Source organism: Podarcis melisellensis (genome assembly GCF_964234715.1).
Source record: "Podarcis melisellensis genome assembly, chromosome: 9".
Classification (NCBI taxonomy): domain Eukaryota; kingdom Metazoa; phylum Chordata; class Lepidosauria; order Squamata; family Lacertidae; genus Podarcis; species Podarcis melisellensis.
In genome coordinates, this window is record NC_138541.1 from 18,142,266 (window position 1) to 18,169,452 (window position 27,187).

General features: G+C 41.7%; 1 protein-coding gene across 4 annotated transcripts in view; it reads left to right on the top strand.

Moving 5' to 3' along the window:
* LOC309377577 (melanopsin) overlaps positions 1-26,912 on the top strand; it is a 44,947-nt gene extending 18,035 nt beyond the window's left edge. For 3 of the 4 annotated variants that reach the window (XM_081925057.1, XM_081925058.1, XM_081925056.1), the window contains 9 exons: positions 913-1,049; positions 3,948-4,081; positions 4,441-4,644; positions 8,319-8,490; positions 9,697-9,855; positions 11,045-11,152; positions 18,418-18,592; positions 23,989-24,135; positions 25,522-26,912. In XM_081925057.1, the coding sequence (XP_081781183.1) occupies positions 922-1,049; positions 3,948-4,081; positions 4,441-4,644; positions 8,319-8,490; positions 9,697-9,855; positions 11,045-11,152; positions 18,418-18,592; positions 23,989-24,135; positions 25,522-25,920 (1,626 nt within the window). In that variant the 5' untranslated portion in view covers positions 913-921 and the 3' untranslated portion in view covers positions 25,921-26,912. The remainder of the gene's footprint in view (positions 1-912; positions 1,050-3,947; positions 4,082-4,440; positions 4,645-8,318; positions 8,491-9,696; positions 9,856-11,044; positions 11,153-18,417; positions 18,593-23,988; positions 24,136-25,521) is intronic. The other variant, XM_081925059.1, reaches the window with a different exon arrangement.
* The last annotated feature ends 275 nt before the right edge of the window (positions 26,913-27,187 follow it).

Consider the following 27,187-nt stretch of genomic DNA (forward strand, 5'->3'; position numbering starts at 1 on the left):
TTTGGCAATCCCACCTGCTATTGAACCTGATGTGTTTTGGCTTTACGTGACTTTGTAAGTTGGCAGTAGGGATACGGGTGGCGCTGTGGTCTAAACCAGTGTTTCCCAACCTTGTGCCTCCAGCTGTTTTTGGACTACAATTCCCATCATCCCTTGCCACTGGTCTTGCTAGTCAGGGATGATGGGAGTTGTAGTTCAAAAACAGCTGGAGGCACAAGGTTGGGAAACACTGGTCTAAACCACTGAGCCTCAGGTTGGCAGTTCGAGTCCACGTGAGCTCCCATTGCTCTGTCCCAGCTTCTGCCAACCTAGCAGTTCAAAAGCATACCAGTGGAAGTACTGTAGATAAATAGGTACCACTGTGGAGGGAAGGTCAGTGGTGTTTCTGTGTGCTCTGGCGCTCGCTATGGTCCTCCATGTGCTAGTAGCGATTTAGTCATGCTGGCCACATGACCCAGATATCTGTCTGTGGACTAACACTGACTCCCTCAGCCTGAAAAGCAAGATGAGCATCACACCCCATAGTCGCCTCTGACTGAACTTAACTGTCCAGGAGTCCTTAAGTTGTGTGTGCCTGTATTTCATAATAAACTCATACCAGCTGCACTGATATCATAATCCATAGAAATTAACCATGTAAAAAGTCCAGACCAGCACCCATTGTTACATATCCATTCCAAGGGATTATTGAAGTGTGCTTATATGAGAATAACATTTGTCAGCTTTTCTGTTGTAAACTCTCCTTTCCATGGTTTTTTTTAAAAAAGCTATTAATATTTGATTGACTAAAATACTGCAGTTATCTGTGGTAAGTAATGTTGCATGGCATGTTTTAATCATTTCAATGAAAACACATAGATTGGGGTGACATTTTGTTTCCTCTTCTGTTCCTTCCCCCTCTCCCGCTTTCAGACACAGAATATGGGAACTCAGCACCGAATAAAAGTAGATGTTCCTGATCGTGTTCTTTACACTGTAGGCTCCTGTGTTCTTGTCATTGGTTCTATTGGAATCACAGGAAATCTCCTTGTCCTCTATGCATTTTACAGGTATGGTTTTCTCAGGCTGGGGATAAGTTTGAATAGGGGTTGTTGGTTTTTTGGTACTTTTTAAATGAAAGGGGGAAAGCAACAACTTGAAGGACTGTTGAGGTACTGATGTGTCTCTGGTCTCACCTCCACATGCAGGGAGATATGGCTCTTATACCTACCTGCAAGTTGAACATTCAGGATCAGGGTATATCCCTGCTTACTACTGTTTGATGATTAAAGCAGTGGTGCTGTATTCAAAGGGATGGTGGGAAAACAAGAGGCTGGTTCAAAAGCCTGCTTGGGAATATAACCAACAGGCACCAGAAAGCAACAAAGTGAATATGAGAGAGGTATTACTAGGCAGGAATGGGAGATGTGCAGCATTTCAACTAGCACCCTGAAAAGCACCATTATACCAGAGAAGGGAACGTACACAGGATTGCAACATCTCTGTGAAAAGGATGTGCTTTAAAAATAAAATAAAATACCAAATTACTTGCAAGCCCTATCTGTTCTAGCATTAATACTGCCAACACAAGTAGGTATTTGCACATATAACTGTAAATAAGATTTTTAGACTGTATATATTCTAGTGGAATGCTTGATGAAATTCACATTCCAACTTTCTCTTATGTTTTTGTTACCTCAATAATATACAATGGTAAACAGAAATACAGTGGCCAAGTTAACCACTCATAGAATAATTTCAGTTTTGAGACTTTCTATTGTGAGAGATTGAAATGACTTATTCTAAAAACATTTTCTCTGATTCCATATAGGAGGTCAGAATTTGCCCTGGTTTATTTTGTCCAGGTAATAGTTTTCCTATTGCTGAAACAAGTTGCTCATTATCTTTTAACATTGCTCTGAGCTCAGCCACTGAAAATGAAAGCATGTTTTATTTTAACATCTTACTAGTGTAACATCACAGTGTCACACATAATCTTCATGAAAGGCTACCATAAAAACAGTGATAGACTGTTGTGAAAATATCACTAGAAATTGAGGGTGATACTTCCTAGGTTCTAAAATTGTCACAATATTTTGAGCCGGTGATGGGATGTTCTTTTGCACAACAGCCTTGTTCTGCATGCCACATGTTCTGTTCTTTTAAATCTCGTCAACATTTCCTCCCAGCAAATCACACATTTACAAAATATATCTATTTAAGTGGGAGAGAGACAACTTGAGCTTGGGATATTTTAGAATTTGAGTTCCAAAAGTAGTAGCAATGGGGGCAAATGTACATTAATTTGTTTATGACTAGGTTGCCTTCCAGATATAAGGGAGTTCAGGCGCTGTGCCCTGATATTCTGATGAACTTTCTGTGGACGTTGACAGCTGTGGCTTTGAGTTCTAGGTGAACTGAAACTGCTGAGTAATTCCACATGGATCACTGAGCAGCAGTCAGATAGTAATGACATTTGGTCATGCTTAAACAAGGAAAGATTTGACCTAGTGACCTAAAGAAGCAGTACTAGAGTTCATAATTTATTTTTCCTTCTGATTCTTCTGTTTTGTCTTTGCCTGTTAACTCTGCAGGGTCTGTCAAAAACAAGCACAACATCAAAGAGTAGTATATCATGCCAGCATCTGTAAAGATGTGGCTCAGGAGCTACCCAGGCTACCTGCTGAAAAGATGTAATGTGGTATGAAAGCAATGCAGTGTTGTAGAGCAGGTCTATAAAAATAATTTACTGATAGTCTTGGTAAATTTTCTTGTACTGTGATTTTCTGTGCAGGTAGGATTCAGAAAATCAGGGACATTTTTTGCTCCAGGGGAGAGTATCCCTATCTTTTTAGTGAATGAGAGCATAAGGTGATACATAGAAATTCTAATGTGAAATGATGTACCAGTAGCACCCATGGCAAATAAATAGTGGATGGTTTTAACAGTTGCACCAAGCGATAGTTTAACCTACCGATTTTGCACTAATGTTTCCAGTTCAAAAAGTAGATTCACACATGCCTACAATATACTCAGGTCGATGCCCCCCTCCCCAATTTCTTTGTAAGTATACATTACATATAGACATTCAGGCAAAGGTTCAATTTCCATTCAGTTCTTCATACATAGAGAGAGCAAAGCAATGAAAAGCAACTTGTATTATCTCCATGTTAGCAGAAATGATCCAGTCACACACATACACCTACCTACATATGTGGTGGGAGAAACATTTCCCAAGATAGATAAATATGTAAAATTCTGCTAAGCTTAATCCAGTATAAAACTACCTTAATGGTGCTTTGAGTCTGAAACAGAAGCATGGAATACGTTTATACAGCATTGCTGTTACAACATTTTAGTACTATGATTGTCATGGTGATACTATGTTTGAAGCATCCGCAGTGTCCTGTTCTGTGGATGCTTAAGGCTGTGAAGGTAAGCAAGTATATTGTACATGGTTTGAGTAAGGGGGTGGTATAAGAATACCTGTATAAATTAATGAATGAATGTCCCAGAAATTGGAGCCATGTGGAGTCAAAACAGGCAAAGTCAAGTGAGTCACTTCAAACAATGATCAAGTTCAAACCAAAGTAGGACCTTGGATAGCTCCAAGTGGATTAAGCTCTCTTCTAATAAGGTAACTGTAGGAAAATATTGTCCACGTGGAGAGGAAAATCCAGCTGAACCTTTTTTAGGCTGATAAGCTCCCTGGTATGGTTAGCTCAACAACCCTGGCTGGGTTGTTGAAGAGGTCCTATCTAATTTTGGAGTCCTTGACATTTGTGAAGAGTGGGGAGATTGAAGTTCTGTAAGGGACTCATCCTCTGAGTCTTGAGTATGGTGACAGCGTTTATTTAGCAAAACTAAATAAATGTGGTTTATTTTATAAACTGAATTATAATTAAAGATAAACTCACTGTTTTGCTTTCTTTCACCTTTTTTGGGGCACCATGATGATGCTTATTAAGCAACAAGCGGCTGAGGACACCGGCAAACTATTTCATAATGAATTTAGCAGCAAGTGATTTTCTGATGTCTGCAACTCAAGCTCCAATCTGCTTTCTCAACAGCATGCACACAGAATGGATACTCGGAGACATAGGTACTTTTCCAATGCTGTTCTGCACATGAACCTCTCCCTATTTCATGGAACTTGTCTTTGTTGCATGAGAAGGTTGTTGAAATCTGCTTGCTGTTATAGACAAACTGACCCTGTTTTAAGAGTTACTGAGCATATCTGCCTTTTTGTTACTAAAGTCAGTTCCTCCTTCCTTCTGCTTCTTCTTAATGAAACCGCCTGTGAAAGGTGGACCAGGCAATACAGTGTCCCCACCCCAGTACCATCATAATATATAAGCAACCATGTCAGTCTGTGAAAAGATATGCACGATTGTTTTGTTTTGTACCTTCTCCCTCCCCGCATTTCAAAAATGAAAACCTTGCACTCTCTTTCTGTTTTAGGTTGTAACTTTTATGCTTTTTGTGGGGCACTCTTTGGAATAACTTCAATGATGACTTTATTAGCTATTTCAGTTGATCGCTACTGTGTGATTACTAAGCCTCTGCAGTCTATAAAAAGGTCTTCAAAGAAACGCTCGTGCATCATCATTGCCTTTGTCTGGCTCTACTCGCTGGGATGGAGTGTATGTCCTCTCCTTGGATGGAGTACGTTACTTACTCTTTTCTTAATGTATATACTGTCTTGTGTGCATTGGCTTTGCTTTCTTAAATATGTGTGGGACAGCCAAGTGACATTAGCAAATGGGGTGACAGTTATCATTTCTAGGGCATTATTGCCAATGAGAAATCTGGTTCTTTTATAGTGGTGGAGTCCTTATTTTCAAAGTGAATCAGCTGGCAAAAGTAGATGAACAGGTTTATATCAACACTTGTCCTAGCTAGCAGAACCGGTAGGTGTTCCTCAGGTTCCTCATTAAGAGAGCTGCTGCATCAACAGAATGCTTAAGTGCAATCTGACTTACTCTGCATCTCTTCATGTAGCTATTTGAAAGAAGAGCAGGGAGAGGAGGACTTTAATAAAGAATGGGGGAAGCCTTACAATCTATTTGAAAAACTATTGTAAACCATGACACACATTGGTAGGATTAACATAAAACTTGTAGTAAAAATTTGAACTATGGAATGATAAAGGCTTTACAGGAATAGAGTTATGAAAGAGATGCAGAGGGGGAAATCATTATATTAAGATCCACAAGAGCGTGGGTAGGGAAATCAAAGGGGATTTTATGTTTGTTTTTATTTTGCCTGTATATGTAAAATAGAAAGGAAGGAAGGAAGGAAGGAAGGAAGGAAGGAAGGAAGGAAGGAAGGAAGGAGCGAGCAGGAAGGCATTAGCTGCAGGAAAATAAGGGACAGAAATCTCAACGTGTCAAGTTATTTTTCATGAGCAGTCTTGCAGCTCTGTGAAGTATCCAGGCTGTAATTGAAACACATTTTGAAACACATTTCCTGTGAACCTGTGGATCCTCTTCCTTTCCTTTCACCTGTATCTATTAAATTTCCATATTTATATAAGCTGCTTTGATAGGCAAGTAAAGATGGCCCTCAAGATCCTTTCTGTCTCTACAGTTCTATGATACTTGCACTGGGATAATCCCACAGAGGTCCCACATTTAATAAGTCTGACAGCATATATCTAGTAGCATAGCCATCAATGTTGCCAGAAACTCTGGTTGAGGGCTCTGTGCAGTCAGGTGTGGGATGAGTAAGAGGGATGGAGTGCATCCCATGAAGACTGGAGCAGCAGAATGGTGCTGTTCCACCGCTACCTTCACAGCTGGCACATGCCAGTGAGGAAGTGATGCCCTTCCAGTACTGAATGAGCAGCATTCTGCTTGTTCAACGGGACTTTTCTTTCTGCTTGCATGCCCCCAAAATCTTATCCAGAGGGAGCAGATTTTGAGGGTGCACAGGAGGCTGCTGGAGAGAGAATGAAATTGCATTGCACAAGCAGACAGATGTTGCACAGGTCGAATGGCAGAGTTGCACACAACCCAAAGCTGCCACTTCTCTGTGGAAGCTTTCAGCTTCCTCCTGCCCCCACCTCACCAGTTGCCACTGGTTGTATATGGAGGGCAAACCCTAACAGCTGAAGAAGCCTGAGGGATTTTGTTCTCGAGTTCTGCTGCTGTGTGTTCCTGCTATGTCTATTTTGTTCCATTGTTAGAAGCGTTTTTAACCTGATTTATATTTTTTTACTTGTAAGCCACTCAGGAGTAGTGAGAAATGTAACACCCATAAATGTAAATATATGACAGATAATACCATAAATATTACAAATATTTGGAAACTAAAGATATTTATATCATTGTAATATCATTATAAGAAGCACAATAGCCAGTTATTATGCACATTAACCTCTCAGTTTAACATCCCCTATAGATATAGAAAGATAGATTTCCAGCATAACTGTTTGAAAGTTCAGGGTTGTCAAATCAGTGATTTATGATTTAATTTAGAACAAAAGGCCCTCCTAGAAAAGCCTTGAAAGACCCATAATGAAAATGGCATTAACCACTGGGACATGCAGAGCAGCCTTATTAATAAATGCTATCAAATTTGTCTAAGAAAAAGGAGCTGACCCTATCTCTATTTGCCAGCATCATTTTGAGAGGGTTTCTTGCCTCCCAGGAAGCATTCAGCGTGACCATGAGAAGATTTTAAAAGGTTGCTCGTGGAAGATTGGCAGTTTTCTGATTACTTGCGCATAATACATTTGTTCGTAATAAGAATTGTTCTTAATAAGGCCCAGTTGGGTGACTGAATGCATGCCATTTTTAGACAGCAGAATCATAACTGCGTTCTCTAGGACAGACTTGAACTCTTCAGCAAGAAACCAAACATACTTCTCCCTGAGACTGAAAACTTTTGTGGAGGATGTACCATCGAGCTTCAGACAAGTGTTTGCATGACTAGCAGGTGCAAACCTATGCACATTGATTGTATAAGTCTATTCATAAGTAAACCCCATTGAGATCAATGATATTTACTCCCAGGTATGGGTAGGATTGGGATGCGGGTGGCGCTGTGGGTAAAACCTCAGTGCCTAGGACTTGCCGATTGCATGGTCGGCGGTTCAAATCCCTCGGCGGGGTGCGCTCCCACCGTTCGGTCCCACCGCCTGCCAACCTAGCAGTTCGAAAGCACCTCCGGGTGCAAGTAGATAAATAGGGACAGCTTACCAGTGGGAAGGTAAACGGCGTTCCATGTGCTGCGGTGGCTCGCCAGATGCAGTTTGTCATGCTGGCCACGTGAACCGGAAGTGTCTGTGGACAGCGCTGGCTCCCGGCCTATAGAGTGAGATGAGCGCACAACCCTAGAGTCTGGCAAGACTGGCCCGAACGCGCAGGGGTGCCTTTACCTTTACCTTATGGGTAGGATTGTGGCCTTAGACTATCATCCTGTGTGAGTAAATCCAACTGAACTCAAAGGGGCTAACTGCATAGTAGATATGTGCATAATCTGATGCACATTGTTGATTTTATTCAAATCGGGAGCAGTAGGCACAGTGGCCTCCAGATGTTGCTTGAATGCATCTCCCATCATCCCTGATCATTATCTATGCTGGTGGGAGTTTGGGAGTCCAACAGCTTCTGGAGGGCACCATATTAGCTGCCCCTGATTTAGATTACAGTGGTACCTTGGGTTAAGTACTTAATTCGTTCTGGAGGTCCGTTCTAAACCTGAAACTGTTCTTAGCCTGAAGCACCACTTTAGCTAATGGGGCCTCCTGCTGCCGCCGTGCCGCTGGAGTACGATTTCTGTTCTCATTCTGAAGCAAAGTTCTTATCCCGAGGTACTATTTCTCGGTTAGCGGAGTCTGTAACCTGAAGCGTATGTAACCCAGGGTACCACTGTATTTTATCTTTTAAGAACCACTTCTCCCCAGGCAGCTCACAAATGAAAGATCAGAACAACACACAACAAATAATAAATTTAAAAGCAGCAGTTAGATTAAAAGTGAAAGCCAGTATGCAGTATGAAATGGCACAGCTAATGATAATTGAGCCTAAGATATCCTTTCTTACAAGCAACTGCCACTGAACTATTTCTGAGTAACTATGCATAACAACTAAGTTATGCCATTGTGCCATTATGCTATTATGGCAAAATGGCTAGAAGCTGTCTTTCACAAGAAGTGATCTCTGGCCCTTGAAAGCTTATGCCACAATAAGTTAATAGTGTCAAAAATGGTTTGTTACGTTTACTGCAGCAGACTATAACAGTCTCCTATGAAGTAGTGCTGCTTTTTCTTAATTGCCAAGCTCCTGCATCCGTTCTTATTTATGCATTGTATTAACAATCATGTTTATTCTCAGGTTCCTATATACCTGAAGGTTTGATGATATCTTGTACATGGGACTACGTATCCTATTCTCCAGCAAACAGAAGTTATACCATGATGTTATGTTGCTTTGTGTTCTTTATCCCTCTGATAATAATCTTCCACTGCTATCTATTCATGTTTCTGGCCATTAGAAGTACTGGCAGGTAAGCAGAGCACTGAAAAATATTCATATAAATAGATAATTATTTTGTAGGCTGTTTCTTCTTTTTAATCACAGTTAACTTGCTGCTTATGGCTTCAAGACTTTGTTGAGGATCAATGTCAAGAGATATCTATTTTATGGGAATTACTTTCCTTTCTGTCCCTGATGACTTTTGACTTTGGCAGAGCAATCCAAATTCCTGATCTGCTGGAATGAAGGGAGTATGAGTGAGACTTCTGGAGGTGTCCCCTCAGCCTGGCTGTGCCTGGCTCTACCAGCAGGGAGACTCTACAGCAGACATCCCTCTGCTGACTGCCCAAAACACAGATGGGCAGAAGCTACTGTCAGCAGAACCCTTGTCAGCGATAGTCAGGAAGTGGGTGGACCTGAGTCAGCCAAGGAGCTGCTGGACCCTAAACTGGTCTAGCTACCAGCAAACTGTGGTGAGGGGCCCAATCCAGGCTTGTTTGGGTGCAGGAAACATGCACACTTTCCTTCCTCTCCACCTTCTTCTATCTTGGTTGGCATGAGCAGTGGTGTCTGGATGCGGTGGTGTCTCTGCCACTCCACTGAAACCTGCTGTTGCCTACCAGGAGTTAGAAGTCTGTCCTTAATTGGTCAGTCTTTTTAAAGGTGTTTGGACTTACTGGTTGGGTATATTTATTGTATCGGTCTAAGAGAATGTGGATACAAAGGAACTTAGGTAATACTTTTCACTGAACCATTTTCTGTAAATATGGAAGAATCCCAGCTTCATAGAACTAGGCTGGAATAGTGCAAATATGCATATAACAATTCCTTGTTCTGCTTGCATCTTTTGCAATACTCCAAAGTTCTGCAGCCCTCTTCATTGTGAGGTGTGCATGTTTTTGATGCAAATCTCACCATTGTAACAGCCACTTTACAAACCTTACGAAGAATGTAGGGAACGGAAGGAGCAATATGTTGTACTTCCTGTCCTGCTCTCATCCACCCCAAAGCTGCTACCAATGTAAGCTATCTCACAAAAGTTCATGAGACCAGTATATCAGGTGGGGGATGGGAACTAAATATAATTAGGAGAACACACATACACGTTCTCTGCCTCTTTTTCTGAAGTGCTGTTTTAAGAGAAGCTATGCATCATTGCATTTACTGCTAGTAATGCCTTTCATAATCTGAATGAAGAGTTTATTCCTTAAAATACCTCCTGCTGTTTCTTTCACAGGAACGTTCAGAAGTTAGGATCAACCTATAACCGGAAGTCGAATGTTTCACAGTCAGTGAAGAGTGAATGGAAGTTAGCAAAAATTGCCTTTGTGGCTATTGTGGTGTTTGTTCTGTCCTGGTCCCCATATGCTTGTGTCACTCTGATTGCGTGGGCAGGGTAAGTGGCAAGCCACCAATGAAGCAGTTTCAGTCAAGGGTGGATAAGGATTATGTGTGTGTAAGCAATGCATCCTGAAACTTCAGTTCCCTTGAGGAACATAAGAACTTTTTCCTCTCTGGTTTGTTTTGTGAATGAGGCATAATTGTAATAAATGCTACCATCTATAAGGCTAAACATCTTTACAAGTGTCCCCCCACTTAGGTGTAATAGACTCACGTGCAACCGCATATACGCATGGTGCCAGGAAGTAAATGAATAATTAGATTCAAACCTGGGGATGGTGGGAGAGACCTGCTCACAAGGAAACCCTCCCTGGAGCCCAAAGAGGATGTCAGTGATGGCAGAGGATGCCCCAAAGAGACGGGAGGTGCACCAGAGTTTTGTTTAGGCTGCTAAGCCTCCCCGCCTAACAGCTGATGCTTGCAATAGCGCAGCAGCAACAGCAGCTGCCACTTCTCCATGTATCCTCCAGCCAGCACCAGAGCTTCAATTCTAGTTGTCAGTATTTTTGTATACAGTGTTTTTGGTCCGGATTGGAGAGAGGGCTTTTAAAGGGTGTTTCGAGGCTGCTCCCCAATTAAGCGATATTTGCTTATTGTATAAGAGCCTGGAACGTAACCCCTGCATAAGTGGGGTGGACAACTGTATACAGAAGCTAGAGTAAACACCTAGTTAGAGGTGAATTACCCCCCCCCCTTGGAATATTCCTGCAGAGAAAATGGAGTGTGATGTGCCATTCTACTTCACATTAAAGGATCTGATTTTCTGCCTGTTTTCCTATAAAAATGTCCACCCTCACCTATGCAGATTTGTAGATAATTGCTTGTGCATGTAATAACCCACACATTCTGATTCAAAAACAGAATGCTGCAAGCAATTGCAAAATGCCTACCGTCTTTTGTTTGGAACCTATAATGTGATATGCAGTGAAGAAGAAGAATAAAAGACACCTAGAGTGCACTTGATATTGGGCATGTTTTCATACTTCTGGAGTAATTGCTCTTCTTGCAGAAATCCTGAAGTTTAATAACAGGGGGGGGGGAAACAAATGTGGCCCTCCACCCTACAGCATTTCAACCTCACATCTGTCAGGAAATATTCAAACTATTTTGTGCTTCGTTGTATGCGTTGGTCCTTTTAGTTATTACCCTTGTATTTTAATGCTGTGTTTTTTTCTTGTTTCTAGCTACGCCAAGACCTTAAACCCATATTCTAAATCTGTGCCAGCTGTTATTGCCAAAGCTTCTGCGATCTACAATCCCATAATCTATGCAATCATTCACCCAAGATACAGGTAGTATGCAGAGATATGTATTGTTTTGAATGAATTCACCATTGGATGGTAAAGAGAACGTGTTACTTGAATCACTGCACTGTGAGTGTTTCCTTCCATTTGGATGTGTGTACACTCATGGGCACTCATTCTGCAGAATAGAGTTCCATGCTGGGTATTTGGTGAAGAGTGTGTCACAGACCTTGCAAGACCAGGCAAATTCCTAAGTATAGAAACCTAGTAAGCTTCTAGCCAGGCCATTGGTCCGTCTAGTTCAGGGGTCAGCAAACTTTTTCAGCAGGGGGCTGGTCCTCTGTCCCTCAGACCTTGTGGGGGAAGTGGACTATATTTTTTTGGGGGGGAGATGAATTCCTACTGTATGCCCCACAAATAACCCAGAGATGCATTTTAAATAAAAGCACACATTCTACTCATGTAAAAACATGCTGTTTCCCGGACTGTCCACGGGCCAGATTTAGAAGGCGACTGGGCCGCATCTGGCCCCCAGGCCTTAGTTTGCCTACCCATGATCTAGTTCAATTTTGTCTACACTGGTCAGCAGCAGCTCTGCTACACTTCAGGCAAGAGGCTCTTCCAATCCTACCTGGAAATGTGGAGGACTGAACCATCTGCATGCCGGGCATGTGATCTAACACTGAGCTAGAGCCCTTCATTAAGATACTTCACTAAGATTGTACACTTCACTCCTCCCTAGTACAGGACTGCACGATGGCCTGGTGCATACCTGTGATGTAATCAGAAAGCCTAGAAGCCTTGACACCCATCAGCCTTCTCTGCTTCCCTATGGCGTGGTCCAAGATAAATTGGGGCAGGGAGCAGCACTTTGTACCATTAGGTTTATACAGTGGTACCTTGGTTCTCAAACGCCTTGGTATTCAAACAACTTGGAACCCAAACACTGCAAACCCGGAAGTAAGTGTGGCAGTTTGCAAACATTTCCGGAAGTCGAACATGCTCCTATTTGAGTGTTATGCTTCTGTTTTGAGTGCCACACTTCCGTTTTGAGTGTTACGCTGAGGTCTGTCTGTTTTTGCTATTTATTTTGTGTTTTTGTTTTAGCGGCTCTTTTTTTTGTTTTGTTTTTCTGGCTGTGTGGAACCCAGTTCAGCTACTGTTTGATTGATTGTGTGACTGCAGTACATTGTTTATTGCTTTAATTTTATGGATCAATGGCCTTGTTAGATAGTAAAATTCATGTTAAATTGCTGTTTTAGGGTTTTTTTCAAAAGCCTGGAATGGATTAATCCATTTTGCATTACTTCTATGGGAAAACGTGCTTTGGTTTTGGAACAGACCTCCGGAACGGATTAAGTTTGAGAACCAAGGTACCATTGTATTAGGTTCTAAGGCTCTGAATGCTTCTGTAAGGATCATGTGAATATGATTTGAAATCTTTTACTCCAGTTTGCTATCGCTCCTTTTTCAGTTCAGCAGCCAAGTCTGGTTAACAGTTAAAGACAAGTAATTTGTAGCATCGAAACATAGTAAAACGGAGTTTTCTGCTGAGCTTGAAATTGCTTCTATATTCAGAAACTAATGGATTCTGTTAAAAAACTTTACAGTTCAGGTATCTCCCTTTTAAACTCCCCCCCCCCCAAGGGATGTGTTCCTATTTTCCCAGTTGCTGGGAGATTTTTGAACACAGAATCTTTACTAGCCCAAATACTGCAATGCATTTTTCTCCCATTTAGGGAAAAGCAAGTACAAGAGCAGAAACTAGAGGGGCCTCCATTATTTTTAACTCTTTGCCATGACTAACAGAAACAACATAAATTGTGTGCAACAAGAAAATATATGCATGTTTGTTTGAACTGTATATAGAATTGGTTTGCCTTGGTGTGTAGATTTTTTATTCTTTTTTATCGCTTTAAGTCGAGAGTGGGGAACATATGGCTTGCAGACCAAACTTGGTTTTCCAGTGATTCAAATTTGTTTTGTTTTTTTTAAATAATATTTATTACTTTTCCAACAATTTAAACATTACAGACATTACAAAACAAAATAGACAATACAATACAATACAAAAACACCACACAACTCTAACATATTAAACTAACACAACAAAATAAAAACAATTTACAACACATCATACAATTTCATCATCCTATCCTTCATTCGCTTATTTCAACGACCTCCTCACACCTCCCTTTTTGTATTCCACTTCTGTTAATTGTTTCAGCAATTCCTTTCCATCTTCCTCTGTTTTCTATCCTATAATTATCTTAACATATTCTTATTTTTTCTTTTAATACTCTAATAATCTATTTATACTTAATTCCTTATAACATTTCTACTAAAGCCATATAACTTCATTCCCACATTTTTCTCACATTCATTAATTTTACAATATTTCTGTAAATAGTCTTTAAACTTTTTCCAATCTTCTTCCACCGACTCTTCTCCCTGGTCTCGGATTCTGCCAGTCGTTTCCGCCAGTTCCATATAGTCCATCACCAGGGATTCAAATTTGGCCTTGAAGGGCATTTTCCTCAAACTGCACCTGACAGAGATACGGCTGCCAGTGCACAATCAGAGGCCTTAAAGCATGGAGAGGCAAACTAAGGCCTGGGGGCTGGATGCAGCCCAATCGCCTTCTCAATCCGGCCCAGGAATCACCGTGTTTTTACATGAGTAGAAAGTGTCCTTTTATTTAAAATGCATCTCTGGGTTATTTGTGGGGCATAGGAATTCGTTCATTTTTTTCTTCTTCAAAATATAGTCTGGTCCCCCACAAGGCCTGAGGGACAGTGGACCGGCCCCCTGCTGAAAAAGTTTGCTGACCCCTGCCTTAAAGTGTGCTCTGAATTGTTCATTGGCAAAGGAAAGCAGGCTGTTCAACATCTGGTTGAGCTGAAACCAGGCGGCTTGGTTGCACAAGCAAGTTTCCCATTGGGAAGGGTCTGTTGTGCTGAGGTGCTGCTTGCAGGCATGGAGTGGTTGCCCACTGTAATAACAGGATGATGGACTAGATGGGCTATTGATGTGATCCATAGGCTCTTCTTATGTTCATAAATGGTGTGTATATGTGTGTGTGAGAGAGAGAGAGAGAAGGAAGGAAGGAAGGAAGGGATTCTGATACTGTCACAAACAAACACAGTGTCATTGCACCATCTTCAGAGTTATTACATTCAAGGACACATAACTCTTTTGAATCGTGGCCAATAGATAAATGACTTTGTTTTACTTCTGCTTTACTAAAAGGAAATGCTGCATAAAAGGTTTAAGCAATAGATACATGATTCTGCCACAAGGTGGCAGCATAAATCATTTGTGTGATTTTTATCCTTGGCAGCAAAAGTAACCACGTAACAATCTTTTATAAAAAGGTTTGTAGTATACTAACAGCATTCTGTGACACATAATGGCCATTCTTTTCATCACATGTTTGGGTTGATTTCTTCGTAACTTTTTGTTTGTTTATCAAAGCACTCATAGATTTCAGAATGCAAAGTTTCTTAAATTTGGGTATAGCAACAACAACAATAACAATAGTAATAACAATAATTTATTATTTGTACCCCGCCCATCTGGCTGGGTTTCCCCAGCCACTCTGGACAGCTTCCAACAAAGATTAAAAATACATTACAATGTCACATAATAAAAACTTCACAAAACAGGGCTGCTTTCAGATGTACCATTTATTTACGTTGCCATCCTATATTCGTCTTAGCCCAGCTGGATGGATGCAGGATTAATTGAAACATTAAATTTGAATTGTGAGAGCTTGATATTTCCTAAAATGTTCGGCTGATTCTATACGTATTGACTGATGCATCCTAGTTTTATTACTACTGATGTCCCACAGATTCCTGCGGTGATTAAGCAAACCATCAGTTGCAGAAGTTCAGCCTTTGGGCTTCTCTAAACAACCTATGTATCCCTTATTCATCCTGATTTGTTTCCGCAAAACTTATGTGGAGATTAGATTATATCATATCTTGTCTTCCATTGAGCATTTGTTCTGGTGTGTTTGTGGGGCTATTATGAGACAACGATTATTCTGCACTCATCATGGTTTGCTTTCAGGTTGTTCACTTGGTCATTTGTTTTTCCCACACTTTTTGAAGCATTTCCCCATCACATTACAAACCACAAAAATCTTGTTCTTTTTAAAAGGGGTCTTATTGCACTTTAACCCTCTTTAATTATGCAAACCTAAAGTTATGGTATGTACTTGAATCCCTTCTGTAAAGTAGTGAGGCGCTCTTGTGTTTTTACTCTATTCCATCTCCCAAAGAATCAGGGCATGTAACTATAGTTACCGCAAAGCCCCTTAAAAATAAATATTGGGATGGATCTAAAGGTCTCCTTTCACTCACAGAAGAATTATTTTATATCTTGAGCTAGAGGGGGTTGCACAATACAAATGACAATCTCAGTTGGCAAAGCATGAGACTCTTAATCCTAAAGTTGTGGGGCTGAGCCCCATGTTAGACAACAAGATTCCTGCATTGCACGGGGAATGGACTAAATGACCCTTGTGGTCTCTTCCAACTCTACAGTTCTGTGATTCTAAGCTCTGCCTGTTTAAATGGAACTTGTTTATGGAACAGACACGTGATAGCACTGTGTGAATAAATGAGCTCAGAGCAGGTGTAGAGGGGAGAGAGGCTAGTTACATAGACTCATTTATTTGCAAGCAAATTCATACTCTGATATTTGCATAAGCCATTCTTCTGTTAGTTCTGATTAATGAAAAATATGTAAATACAGTTGTCTGGGGGCTTGTTCCCAAACGGTGGGAAGAGGTTAATTTGTCACGCGACTTCTTTGGAATGAAAACCCACCCCACAAAGAACTAAAGACACACTCTGTTCCATGCACAGCCAGCAGTCAATTATTCTTTAGTAGCTTACAGACCATTTTTGCCTTCACTGTAGAAAGGTGCAGTGGTTAGAGTGCCAAACTATGACAAAGGGAAACTAAGTTCCCTAGGAAGCCCACTGCATGACCAAACTTCCTCTCTCAGCCCTGTCCTCTACCTCACAAGAGCATGAAAGGGAATGCTAAGCATGTATGCTGCCCTAGGGCTGCTTGAAGGAAAGCTTGAGATTAAAATGAAGTCAATAAATAATACGTGGATAGGAGGCACAGGAAATGTCATTGATAAAAAGTTCACGTACAAGTTCATTCTGTTTCTGTAATGCCCAAGGAAGTGACTGCTTTAGATGAACTTAATTTTTAAAAACGTGCAAAGTAAGAAATAGTGATGTTGTAGTCCTGGGGAAAAGGGGTGTATTATTCATACACCTGACATATTAAGGTAACAAAGCAACAAAGCTGTGAGCAGAAGCTTTGTTTGTTTTGTTCAGAAGGTCAGCGGTTCAAATCCCCGTGACAGGGTGAGCTCCCATTGCTTGGTCCATGCTCCTGCCAACCTAGCAGTTCGAAAGCACGTCAAAGTGCAAGTAGATAAATAGGTACCACTCCAGTGGGAAGGTAAACGGTGTTTCCGTGTGCTGCTCTGGTTTGCAAGAAGCGGCTTAGTCATGCTGGCCACATGACCTGGAAGCTGTATGCCGGCTCCCTCGGCCAATAAAGCAAAATGAGCACCGCAACCCCAGAGTTGGCCACGACTGGACCTAATGGTCAGGGGTCCCTTTACCTTTACAGGTAGAGCTGAGAACATCCTCTGCATGAAAATCTTAGAGAGGCACAGCCAGTCAGACTAGCCAGTAATGAGCTAGATGGACTAACCAGGGGTGCCACGTCCTGTTTCACCCTGCCTTGCCAACCACCCTGCGAAGTGGCAGTGGCTGCAGTTTCCAGCACCAGCACTGATTGCCAGCCAGATCTCATGGGAAATGGGTGGTGGGGCAGATAGCGGGTGCCCTTAGGGGCTTCCACTGCCCAAGGTGGTTGCTTCTCCCCACCTCATGAGTAGGTTGGCCCTGGGACCAATGGTCTGAACTCAGCATATAGCAGCCTCCTCATTTCCTAGGTTTTGGATGAGTGGAATAGATAACCACCAGCTTACGATGCCTTGCAAAAATTAAAGATTTGCCTGCCTTTTGTTCATGAACAGTGGGGTATGTGAATGAAACAACATACATGTTGGTGATCTTAGGTGAGATAGCCATGCATTGGAAGTTGCTCCCAGTACCAGTCACCACATGGAAGCCAAGTAAGGTTCAGATAGTTTAATGTTGCAGAAGATAAGGCTCAGTAAAACAGTTCTGGATGCAGATATTGACAAATAAGTTCCATCTGGATGCAGATATATACAAGTACAAAATATATCTGTTGCTCTAAATAACTCTTAACAATTCAACATGTAACACTGGACAAGTAATACACTCAAGACAGACTTACCCACTCACTACTGAGCTGACATACATTGATCACAGATATAGTCAAGGCATTAGGCCGTTGCCATAGCAACTGGCTCTACTGACCATGCACCTGCGATTAGCTCATCAATGGGATAATTTATGCTCATGAATGAAATTAACCTCTTCCCGTGTCCAGTTACTCCAACAACACCCACCAAGGAGTCACAGCCACACTGAAGTTTGTTGTTGCACTTTGATTTTACTGATTCTCAATAAACAAGAAACAATACAAGTTAGAACAATATGCTTCCTAAAGTCCCAGTCTTTTTCAGCATATTCTTATGCTTTCTTCCACCTTGTAGATGTTGGGCCTCTCCAGATTGGCAGCTTGCTCCCACTGCTGTTTTGTGGATGCATTCTTCCACATGTCCTTGATGCAATAATAGCGCATTTGTGGTAGATTCATAGTGGCCCACCATCCATGCATCATACTGCTTTATCAGTTGTTCTTCAGTGTATCCCTAGTTATCATATTTTTGCTGCCTGGCTGGGCACTCTTGCATTGTAGCACAACAAAAACAAGGCGAAAGGAAATCTGGAACATTTCTGGTATAAAATGTTTCAGGAAGAAGTTACAGGACTGATTGGAAATGAAGCAGTATGTCTATCATTTTCAAGCCTTTTTCAGCATTGAAAAGGGGATTGCATGTAACACCCACACAATACCACCACCCGCAATACTGCCACAAGAACAAATAATCATGAATAGACAATAAAAAGGACTTCTGGAGATGCCTATAGTCTTTGAACTGGCTCTTATATAGATGGGGTTAAGAGAACCAAGACTTAACTCTTTTCTATACCATACAGCTGGGTCTCCTGAACTGTGCAGTCTGTTGTTTCTTTCTAAGTATTCTCCAAACTCTGTTTTCATTCACTGCATATATATTTTTGCTGTTCTGTTTCACAGTATTTTTTTATTATGTCTTTTAGGAGAACTATTCGAAGTGCTGTCCCTTGCTTGAGATTCCTTATACGGATCTCACCAAGTGATCTTTCAACAAGTTCTGTGAACGAGTCATCATTCAGGGCTTCTATGTCCAGCCGTCATTCTTTTGCTGCCAGGAACAAGAGCAGTTGTGTTTCTTCCATTTCTGCAGCAGAAACTGTAAGTTTGGCATGGGTGACCGTCTCCCAGGTCTTATCCTTTTGCTTCACATAAAGGTGGCAGACTAAACCGCTGGATGGCATGCACCAACCCGAGTTCACTATTAGAAGGAGTGATGATAGGAAAACTCATATTCATTAAGCACTTCCAAACCTCATTGAGAATCCTTGGGGTCCCTTCCATCTCTACAGTTCTGTGGTTCTGTGATATTAGTGGTAGAATCAGACATGTGCTTCATTTTATCCTTTAAGCAGCCACAGGATTCCTTGCTCCCCCCCCCCCCTTGCAAAAAGGTTAGCATGGCTACACACTCACACAAACACTTACATTGCAAGGCTTTGTGAGCCTGATAAAGTTTGTCTGGTTAAAAAAAATCAATTTGTGGAGAAATGGTTTGACGGGGTGGAGTGGGGTGATTGCCACAAAAGCCAACTAATTTCATATTAATATAACATGGTTTTTGTGAGAAACGGGAAGAACCAGTTTCTCCCAAGCTTGGTTCTTTGGGCAAAAGTTTCCCAAAAACTATGAAATTTGCGGCAGCTAGACTGATGACTGGGAGTCGCCGCCGACACCACAAAATACTGGTCCTGAAAGACTGACATTGGCTCCCAGTACGTTTCTGAGCACAATTCAAAGTCTTGGTGCTGACCTTTAAAGCCCTAAACGGCCTTGGTGCAGTATACCTGAAAGGTGCGTCTCCACCTCCATCGTTCAGCCCAGACACCGAGGTCCAGCTCCGAGGCCCTTCTGGCGGTTCCCTCACTGTGAGAAGTGAAGCTACAGGGAACTAGGCAGAGGGCCTTCTCAGTGGTGGTGCCCACCCTGTGGAACATCCTCCCATCAGATGTCAAGGAAATAAACAACTTCCTGACTTTTAGAAGACATCTGAAGGCAGACCTGTTTAGGGAAGTTTTTAACGTTTGATGTTTTGTTGCTTTTTAATATATTCTGTTTGGAGCCACCCAGAGTGGCTGGGGAGACCCAGCCTGATGGGCGGGGTATGAATATTATTATTACTATTATTATTTCACAGATTTAAGCTGCATGCAGCCTTGAGACTCCTTTGTTTGCATATACCATCAAAAAGCATCCTTCCATTATAGTTTTCCCACAGCAAACTAAATGAGGGAGATTTTGTTTTTAAAAATGAATTACTACAAGAGATTGACTGGTCAGTGAACTCCGGCAGTGAAGCTTCACATTGTTCATGGTTTGGAATAGAAATTATCTTAAGAGGAAAAGGGGTTATAAGCTACCCAGTTATTCATATACTATAAACCTGTATATGGGTTTACTGGTAAAATACTGCAGGGCAAGTTCATTAAGAAAGATGTGTAAAAAAGAAAAAAGTTGATAATGTTCATAAAGAAAATATGAACAGACCATTATCCATCAAGAAAAAAAAGTTGTATAAAAAAACACTTTGAGAAATAATTGCAGTTATGAATAGTTTATAAATGAGTGGTCTTTAGAAAGTTTTAAGGATTGTGAACTTTGACTGTGGTTCTGCACTAGGTTGGTTTCAGTGGCTCTGTACATAACGGAGTGCAGGATTACAATGCAGATCGGCTGAAATCCAAGGTTCCTGAATCCTAGAATTTAAATACACCCACTGAGACAAAGCTGCACCAATATATACTGATACAGTAGGGATGTGAGATGATTTCTCTGTTTCAAAAAAAACTAATCTATCAAAGTTGTGGCATATTGTGATAACTTATCAGCCAGGTCTGTCTTAAGGAGAATGATTGCAACACGAAGGCAGAATGATCACTTGCCAAGGTCGCTGGAGCCTCTTCTCTCACCATAAATTGTAGACCAACCTGCCATAGAAATTGCTGCTCTAAAATGATTTCTTACAACAGACATGGAGAACCATTGGCCCTCCAGATGCTCTTGGACTGTAGCTTCCATAATTTATTTTTACATATGTGTGTGTGTGTGTGTGTGTGTGTGTGTGTGTGTGTAAAAATAAATTACTGAATGAATAAGTTTAATGAATCTTGCTAATTCATTAAAAAAGAACAATTGAACATAAAAACAGTGTTAATCTCTGAACGCACCCCTGAAGATACAAACAGATCCACCATAATAATACAGTGCCTCTGATAACCCCTCCCACTGTGTCAGTCCAGGAGGATACCATGGTCAATGGTATCAAAGGCCACTGGGAGATTGAGCAGGGTCACAGTGTCCCATTCCTTTCATAATAAAGGTCATCCATCAATGGGGCTGATTGGAGTTGTTGCTTGTCTAGAAGTCATTAGACTCCATCTTAGATATAGCTAGGCACCAACATCCTGGAGGTTCTGATTTCCTAAAGGGACCCCTGACTGTTGGGTCAAGTCATGGACGACTCTGGGGTTGCGGCGCTCATCTCGCTTTACTGGCTGAGGGAGCCGGCGTACAGCTACCGGGTCACGTGGCCAGCATGACTAAGCCTCTTCTGGTGAACCAGAGCCATGGACAGAAACGCCATTTACCTCCCCCCCCCCAGCAGTACCTATTTATCTACTTGCACTTTGACGTGCTTTCAAACTGCTAGGTTGACAGGAGCAGGGACTGAGCAACGGGAGCTCACCCCGTCGCGGGGATTCAAACCGCCGACCTTCTGATCAGCAAGCCCTAGGCTCTGTGGTTTAGACCACAGAGCCACCCGCATCCCATTCTGATGTCCTATGCAACCTTAAAGCCCAATTCTATGCATCTTTACTCACAAGTCAAGTCCACCGAATTAAATGCAATTTCTCTTTCCCAAGAAATGGTATATAGAATTGTAGCTTCCAGGGTTTTTTGCTCTAATTCAGCATTTGTTCTATGTGTGAGAGCTCCAGAATAGCTACCAACAAGGGGCATATTCTACATTTTCTTTAAGAGAGAGGGGTGTGTTCTTTTAATATATTCTTTTGCTTGCGGGACTCAGTTCGCTCTGTTTAATTTAAAGGGGACTGGCAGGAAGACATCTGTGCGTGAGGATAAAGGATCACACAGAGAATTAGGGCATTTATCTGCAGTGACCTGCCTTGTTATGAGAATCAGTGAAAGTACTTTGCCAAAATAAATTATGGTAGCCATAACATGGGCTGCTTGAATAAAAAAGCAGTCATGCACTTAACTACTTTATTGAATTTCTTTCTATTATTTCATCCTATACTTAATTTTCTTTCCAATCACTAAGCATCAAACGAGATTTTAAAGTGTTACACAAAAGTGTCTTACTCCATGTTTCTTATCTGTGCTTAGGCCTTGTAAAACATGTTCTCTTTCATCACAATGGATAATGTTTTAAGGTCTCAGTCTTGTCTAATACTTGCTCACGGGGTTCCAATAAACAGACTTACTGGTGCAGCTCTGTTTTTAAAGCTTTTTGAGTGAAGCATCTGTGTTGTAATTCAGTCTAACGGCATACGTTTTGCATAGGTAAGATCTTAGGTTCAATACCTGCCATCTCCAGGCAGAGCTAGGAAAGACTCCTGCCTGAAACCTGTAGAACCCCTACCACTAGATATTACTGTGGGAGGAAATATAAATATATTAATCTCTGTGGGCCCACATATGTAGGCGAACAACAAAAGAAAATGGCTGGGTGCCTAGATTCAAAATGTGGGGCTTTGCACTCTCTCCTGCAGGGAAAGAGCCCAAGTAGCAGAGATTAAACTTACAAAAATTAAGCAGCAGTATAGCATTATGGATATAGGTTGTTCAACCTTTTTACCCCATTCAGCTGCACATAGCAGCTGACCTCTATCCTACCCCTCTCGCAATGTGCAGACCACACACTGTTAAGTATGCTTTACTTACAGATTCAAGGTCTTAGTCATGCATTGTTCCATGCAGCAGCAAGGATAATACAAGCAAAATACTCTTGGCTAGACAATACAGAATATAGTTCTAAACAGGTGCTGTAAGCTTGGGAGCAAGCTTACAGATGTCGTCCTTCATTGGTTGGTTACATGATGCAGAGAGGAAGAGAGAAAAAGGAAGAGTAAAGAAGCTGCACTTCCTCTCCAGAGGAGAGGGCACATGACCTATCTAGCAATGCAACTCTGTGTTCCTTAATCCCCTGCTGCACTAACCAGCAGTCATGCATGGTTATGTTTAAAGGTAAAGGTAAAGGTACCCCTGCCCGTACGGGCCAGTCTTGACAGACTCTGGGGTTGTGCGCCCATCTCACTCTAGAGGCCAGGGGCCAGCGCTGTCCGGAGACACTTCCGGGTCACTGGCCAGCGTGACATCGCTGCTCTGGTGAGCCAGAGCCGCACACGGAAACGCCGTTTACCTTCCCGCTGGTAAGCGGTCCCTATTTATCTACTTGCACCCGGAGGTGCTTTCGAACTGCTAGGTTGGCAGGCGCTAGGACCGAGCAGCGGGAGCGCACCCCACCGCAGGGATTCGAACCGCCGACCTTTCGATCGGCAAGTCCTAGGCGCTGAGGCTTTAACCCACAGCGCCACCTGCGTCCCTTGGTTATGTTTAGGGTTGCTATATTTCAAAAAGTAAAATTCCTGACACCTGCAAAGTTGTTGAGCTTTTTCTATTTTAGGAAGACCTACTCGGTCTGCTTTTTTTTTACTGTTCGTATTTATATCTTACTGTTTACATCCTCTGTGGATGGTTCGATTTTTGAACTAGAAATACGCAATATATGTAACTCCGTACTTGCTGAAAGACCTGAGGACCCAGTGTGTTGTAGTGGTTAAGAGTGGTGGACTCGTGATCTGGTGAACCAGGTTCGCTTCCCTGCTCCTCCACATGAAGCTGCTGGATGACCTTGGGCTAGTCACACTTCTTTGAAGTCGTTCAGCCCCACTCACCTCACAGAGTGTTTGTTGTGGGAGAGGAAGGGAAAGGAGATTGTTAGTCGCTTTGAGACTCCTTAGGGTGGTGATAAAGCGGGATATCAAATCCAAACTCTTCTTCACTTCAGCAAACACATTTCATAGGGAAAACTCACTATCCTACGAGGAAAGGTTGATGGAACGTATTGTGCTTAGTCTACAGAATAAAAGATTGAACTGGAGTGGGATGAGTATATGATAGTATTCTTAAAAAATGTAAGAAAAGCCTGCTGGATCAGGACAATGACCCATCTGCTCACGCATGTTTCCATGCCCTTGCCAAATCTGCTGTAGAAGCCCCACAACAGGCTTAGGGCAAGTGCAAGGGAAGTTCTGCTGCACAAGTGTAAATCTTTCTGCTGGTGGTGTGGCTGCTTAGCACTACATTTGATACAAGCCTATGATTCTACATTTCGGTAGTTGAACACCTCATGTACCCTTGTTCCCAGTGTAGTGCAAGAGCAATTATATATATATATATATAATCAGTGGGCAAGAGGCAAAATTGCAGCCTATTGATTGTTCGTGTATAAACATCTCAGTTTCCTTTTTTAGACTTGGAGTGACATGGAGCTTGGGCCTGTGGAGGCAGCCCATAAGAAACAGCAACCCCGTCGAAGCCGCTCTTTTTCAAAACAAGCAGAAGAAGAGACTGGGTTGCTCCTAAAGACCCAGAGCTGTAATGTGCTGACTGGAGAAAAGGTTAAAACAGCAACCATTTTTAATTCTCCTTAATAATAAAGTGACTGATCTTCAGCATATGCATACAACCTGGACTCCGTTCTCTCCCTGATTATTCCTACCCAGCCCATTACAGTGATGTCCATATGTTACTGTATTAGAAATGGTTTACTAATCCATTTCAGTATGCTTTTGTCTTGTGTTGCCCGAAAGGGCAAGGCAAAACATATTATCCAAAAGTCAAATCAGATGCTCCTCCATATATAGGTGAGTCCAACAATCATATTGCTTCTCCATAGTGCTTTGATCTCCAACATTTCCATTCTCTGCAGTTCATTTACTGAGTTTCCAGTAAAGTTAGCTTTACCTCCCATCTCCTTCAAATCCCATCTTGGGAATTGATACAAAATGGTGGGGCCTGCTTTCTTTTTAAAAAAGAAATCTTGTCTTTGAGGGGGAAGATGAAAAAGAAATTCCTATTTCTCACTGACAGTGGGAGACTCTGGCAACTTCCACCTTCATGAAACTGAAAAGGGTGAGTACCGAACGCACCATCCATTGATGCAAAGAAAGGAACTGATGGCTTGTTGGCCACAGTTCAGTGTCATTTTCTGAAAGGTTCCTTTGCACAGTTGGAAACTTCAGGCAATGACATTATGGCCCGTGAGCAACTTGCACACACTGAATCCAATTCAGGTAGCGCTTCTGAGTTCCTTGTTTCATTTTGCCACAAAGGTGCAATGTAGATTAACAGTAATTATATTCATTGTCTTCTTGCGTCTATATTTCCCATACAGGCAACTCCCACTTAAGAAAAACAAGTGGGGGCCCCATAGCAGATAAAGAACCACAGGAAGAATGTTTAGTTTCAAAATTCCTGGGTGAAAATTGCTCTGCTGTCCTCCAAAGTTTAGCCTTGACAAAAGAGTTAGTGCAGTTCAGCTTCAAAAGTTGGTTTTAAAAAAAGAAAAAAAAGAAAATAGAGCGAAAGATAAAAGCTGGTATTCATCTTCCCATCCTTTCTATCTGTTTATTTTATTTGATGAGATTTATTATATTGCTTGGATAAACAAAACCCTCGGGGGGATCAAAAGTTTTAAAGCAAACATACACAATAAAATTTCATGTCTGGGGTGGCATTTCTAAACTGAAAACAATGCAATGAAGACAATCCCAGGATGTTAGTGAATATTGCACAATTGCACTCAGTTGCACAAACATTGTTGGCCCCATACACTCCCAGAGGCCAAAAAGCAGGGGTTGCCACTGTCAGCTGAATGGGCCAACTGAATATGACAGGTATGTAAAATATGTAGCAACTGTTCTGGAAGGACTGTGTGATTACTGCTGAAGAAGGCTAAGTATGGAATACTGATTCTCTCCCCATCCCCATTTTCTTTGTCATAGGTTGCATTGTCCTCCATCAGTCTGCATGACCCGTTTGAGAGATCGTTTGGAGAGAATGCCCCAGAACTGCTGCTCAAGCCCAGTTGTTTGAGAACATCATCTCTTCCATTTGGCTTGAATAGTAGCAGCACAGAAGAGAATGCAGACACTTCTGACATGGAAGTTCAAGAGCAGCAAACAGATGGAAGCCTCAACTCATTAATGAGCCCCACCATCCCACAAATAGTTATCGTTTCTACCTCAGAGACCAGCCTCTCTGAGGGGCAAGATGAGCTAGAAAATGGACAGGCAGAAAATTCCGGTGTATTATTTTCTCCAGGAAAGAATCACCTGTTGGACATAGGAAGGCTTAGCCCCTCTACCAACCTCATTGAAGCAATTGAGAAGCTTCTGTCCTGAATATGGAAGAGAACAACTATTTGGTCTTTTTGCTGCTTCTTTGCATTATTATACCAAAAAAAAGGGGGTGAGGACCCACATGAAGAACTCTGAGCCTTGTAGATTAAGCAGATAACTTTATAAATATATTTTTTTGTAATGCAATCTTTAGCCCTTTTTGAATTTTATGCACTTTGCAGAAGCAAAACAACAGCAATAGATGCTGAAGGCGCAAAGCATCCATAGCGTAGATAACAAGTGTTTGCCAACCAAAACACCTAGTAAATATTGCTCTCTATCTGTATTCAGGATAAGTTTTCATGCTTGTAATACCTTTCCAAGCAGTTCCATTGCTGGAGTGCCCAGCAACCACAAGCCCTGCTGTATTTCCAGATACTAAGATTGGTTCCCGAAAGAAATATCAGCTGTGCGTTCCTCAATAAACCTGGTCCAGGAATTGGTCGTTCTCCACTACTTTAGCCACCAACTGAAAGATGGTAGATCAAGTGGAGAGGTTTGAGGTGGCACAAGCAGCCATTGTCTAGCAACCAGAAACCAGTTGACTTTTTGTCCTGACTCAACACAACAGCTAGTTTGCCATCTGTTCTTTGTAACTGAAGCTATGACTAGAGGAGGAAGAAATGAAAGTAGCAAGAAGATGAGCAACCCTTGAGACTAAACTTCCCATTTACTCACAGGTTAAATGAGCCCACTTTGAAAACAATAGCCCTTGGGAATGAGGCCAAAACGATGCACAAGAAATGTAATATAGCATAGCACTTAAGTCCAGATGTAAAGATCAGTGTCAACGCTTCTCAGTCACAAGGGAAAGTGAGACTGTTGTGCAAAGCTAATGCAGTCATTCCTGTCTTATCCCCATAGGGTGTCAACAGTGGCAAAAAAAGGCACCTTAGGTTGTGGTTAACAATATGTGTCAATAGTAATGAGCTCACTGTTGAATTCTCGCAATAAGCTTTACTCACGAATAACAATAAAACCACTTAACTGCTCTAGTACAGTTGTCTCTTTAGGATTGATTGCAAGCTTTTCGTGTTTCCCCTGGGAGCTTTTTTTTTTAAAAAAAAAATAATCCACAGATTTTGCTCTAAACGAAGAAACAGGGACAACTGTCTATTTCGGCCTTCAGAGCTGCATGAGGAAGATGGAACAAAATATGGGTGACTTACAATTAGTTACAGTTCTATAACTTAAAAAAGTAAAAGTGGAAATTTATTCGCTCTATACGTATAGGCATCCATAGGTTCAGAAACAATATCTGTTTGGATCA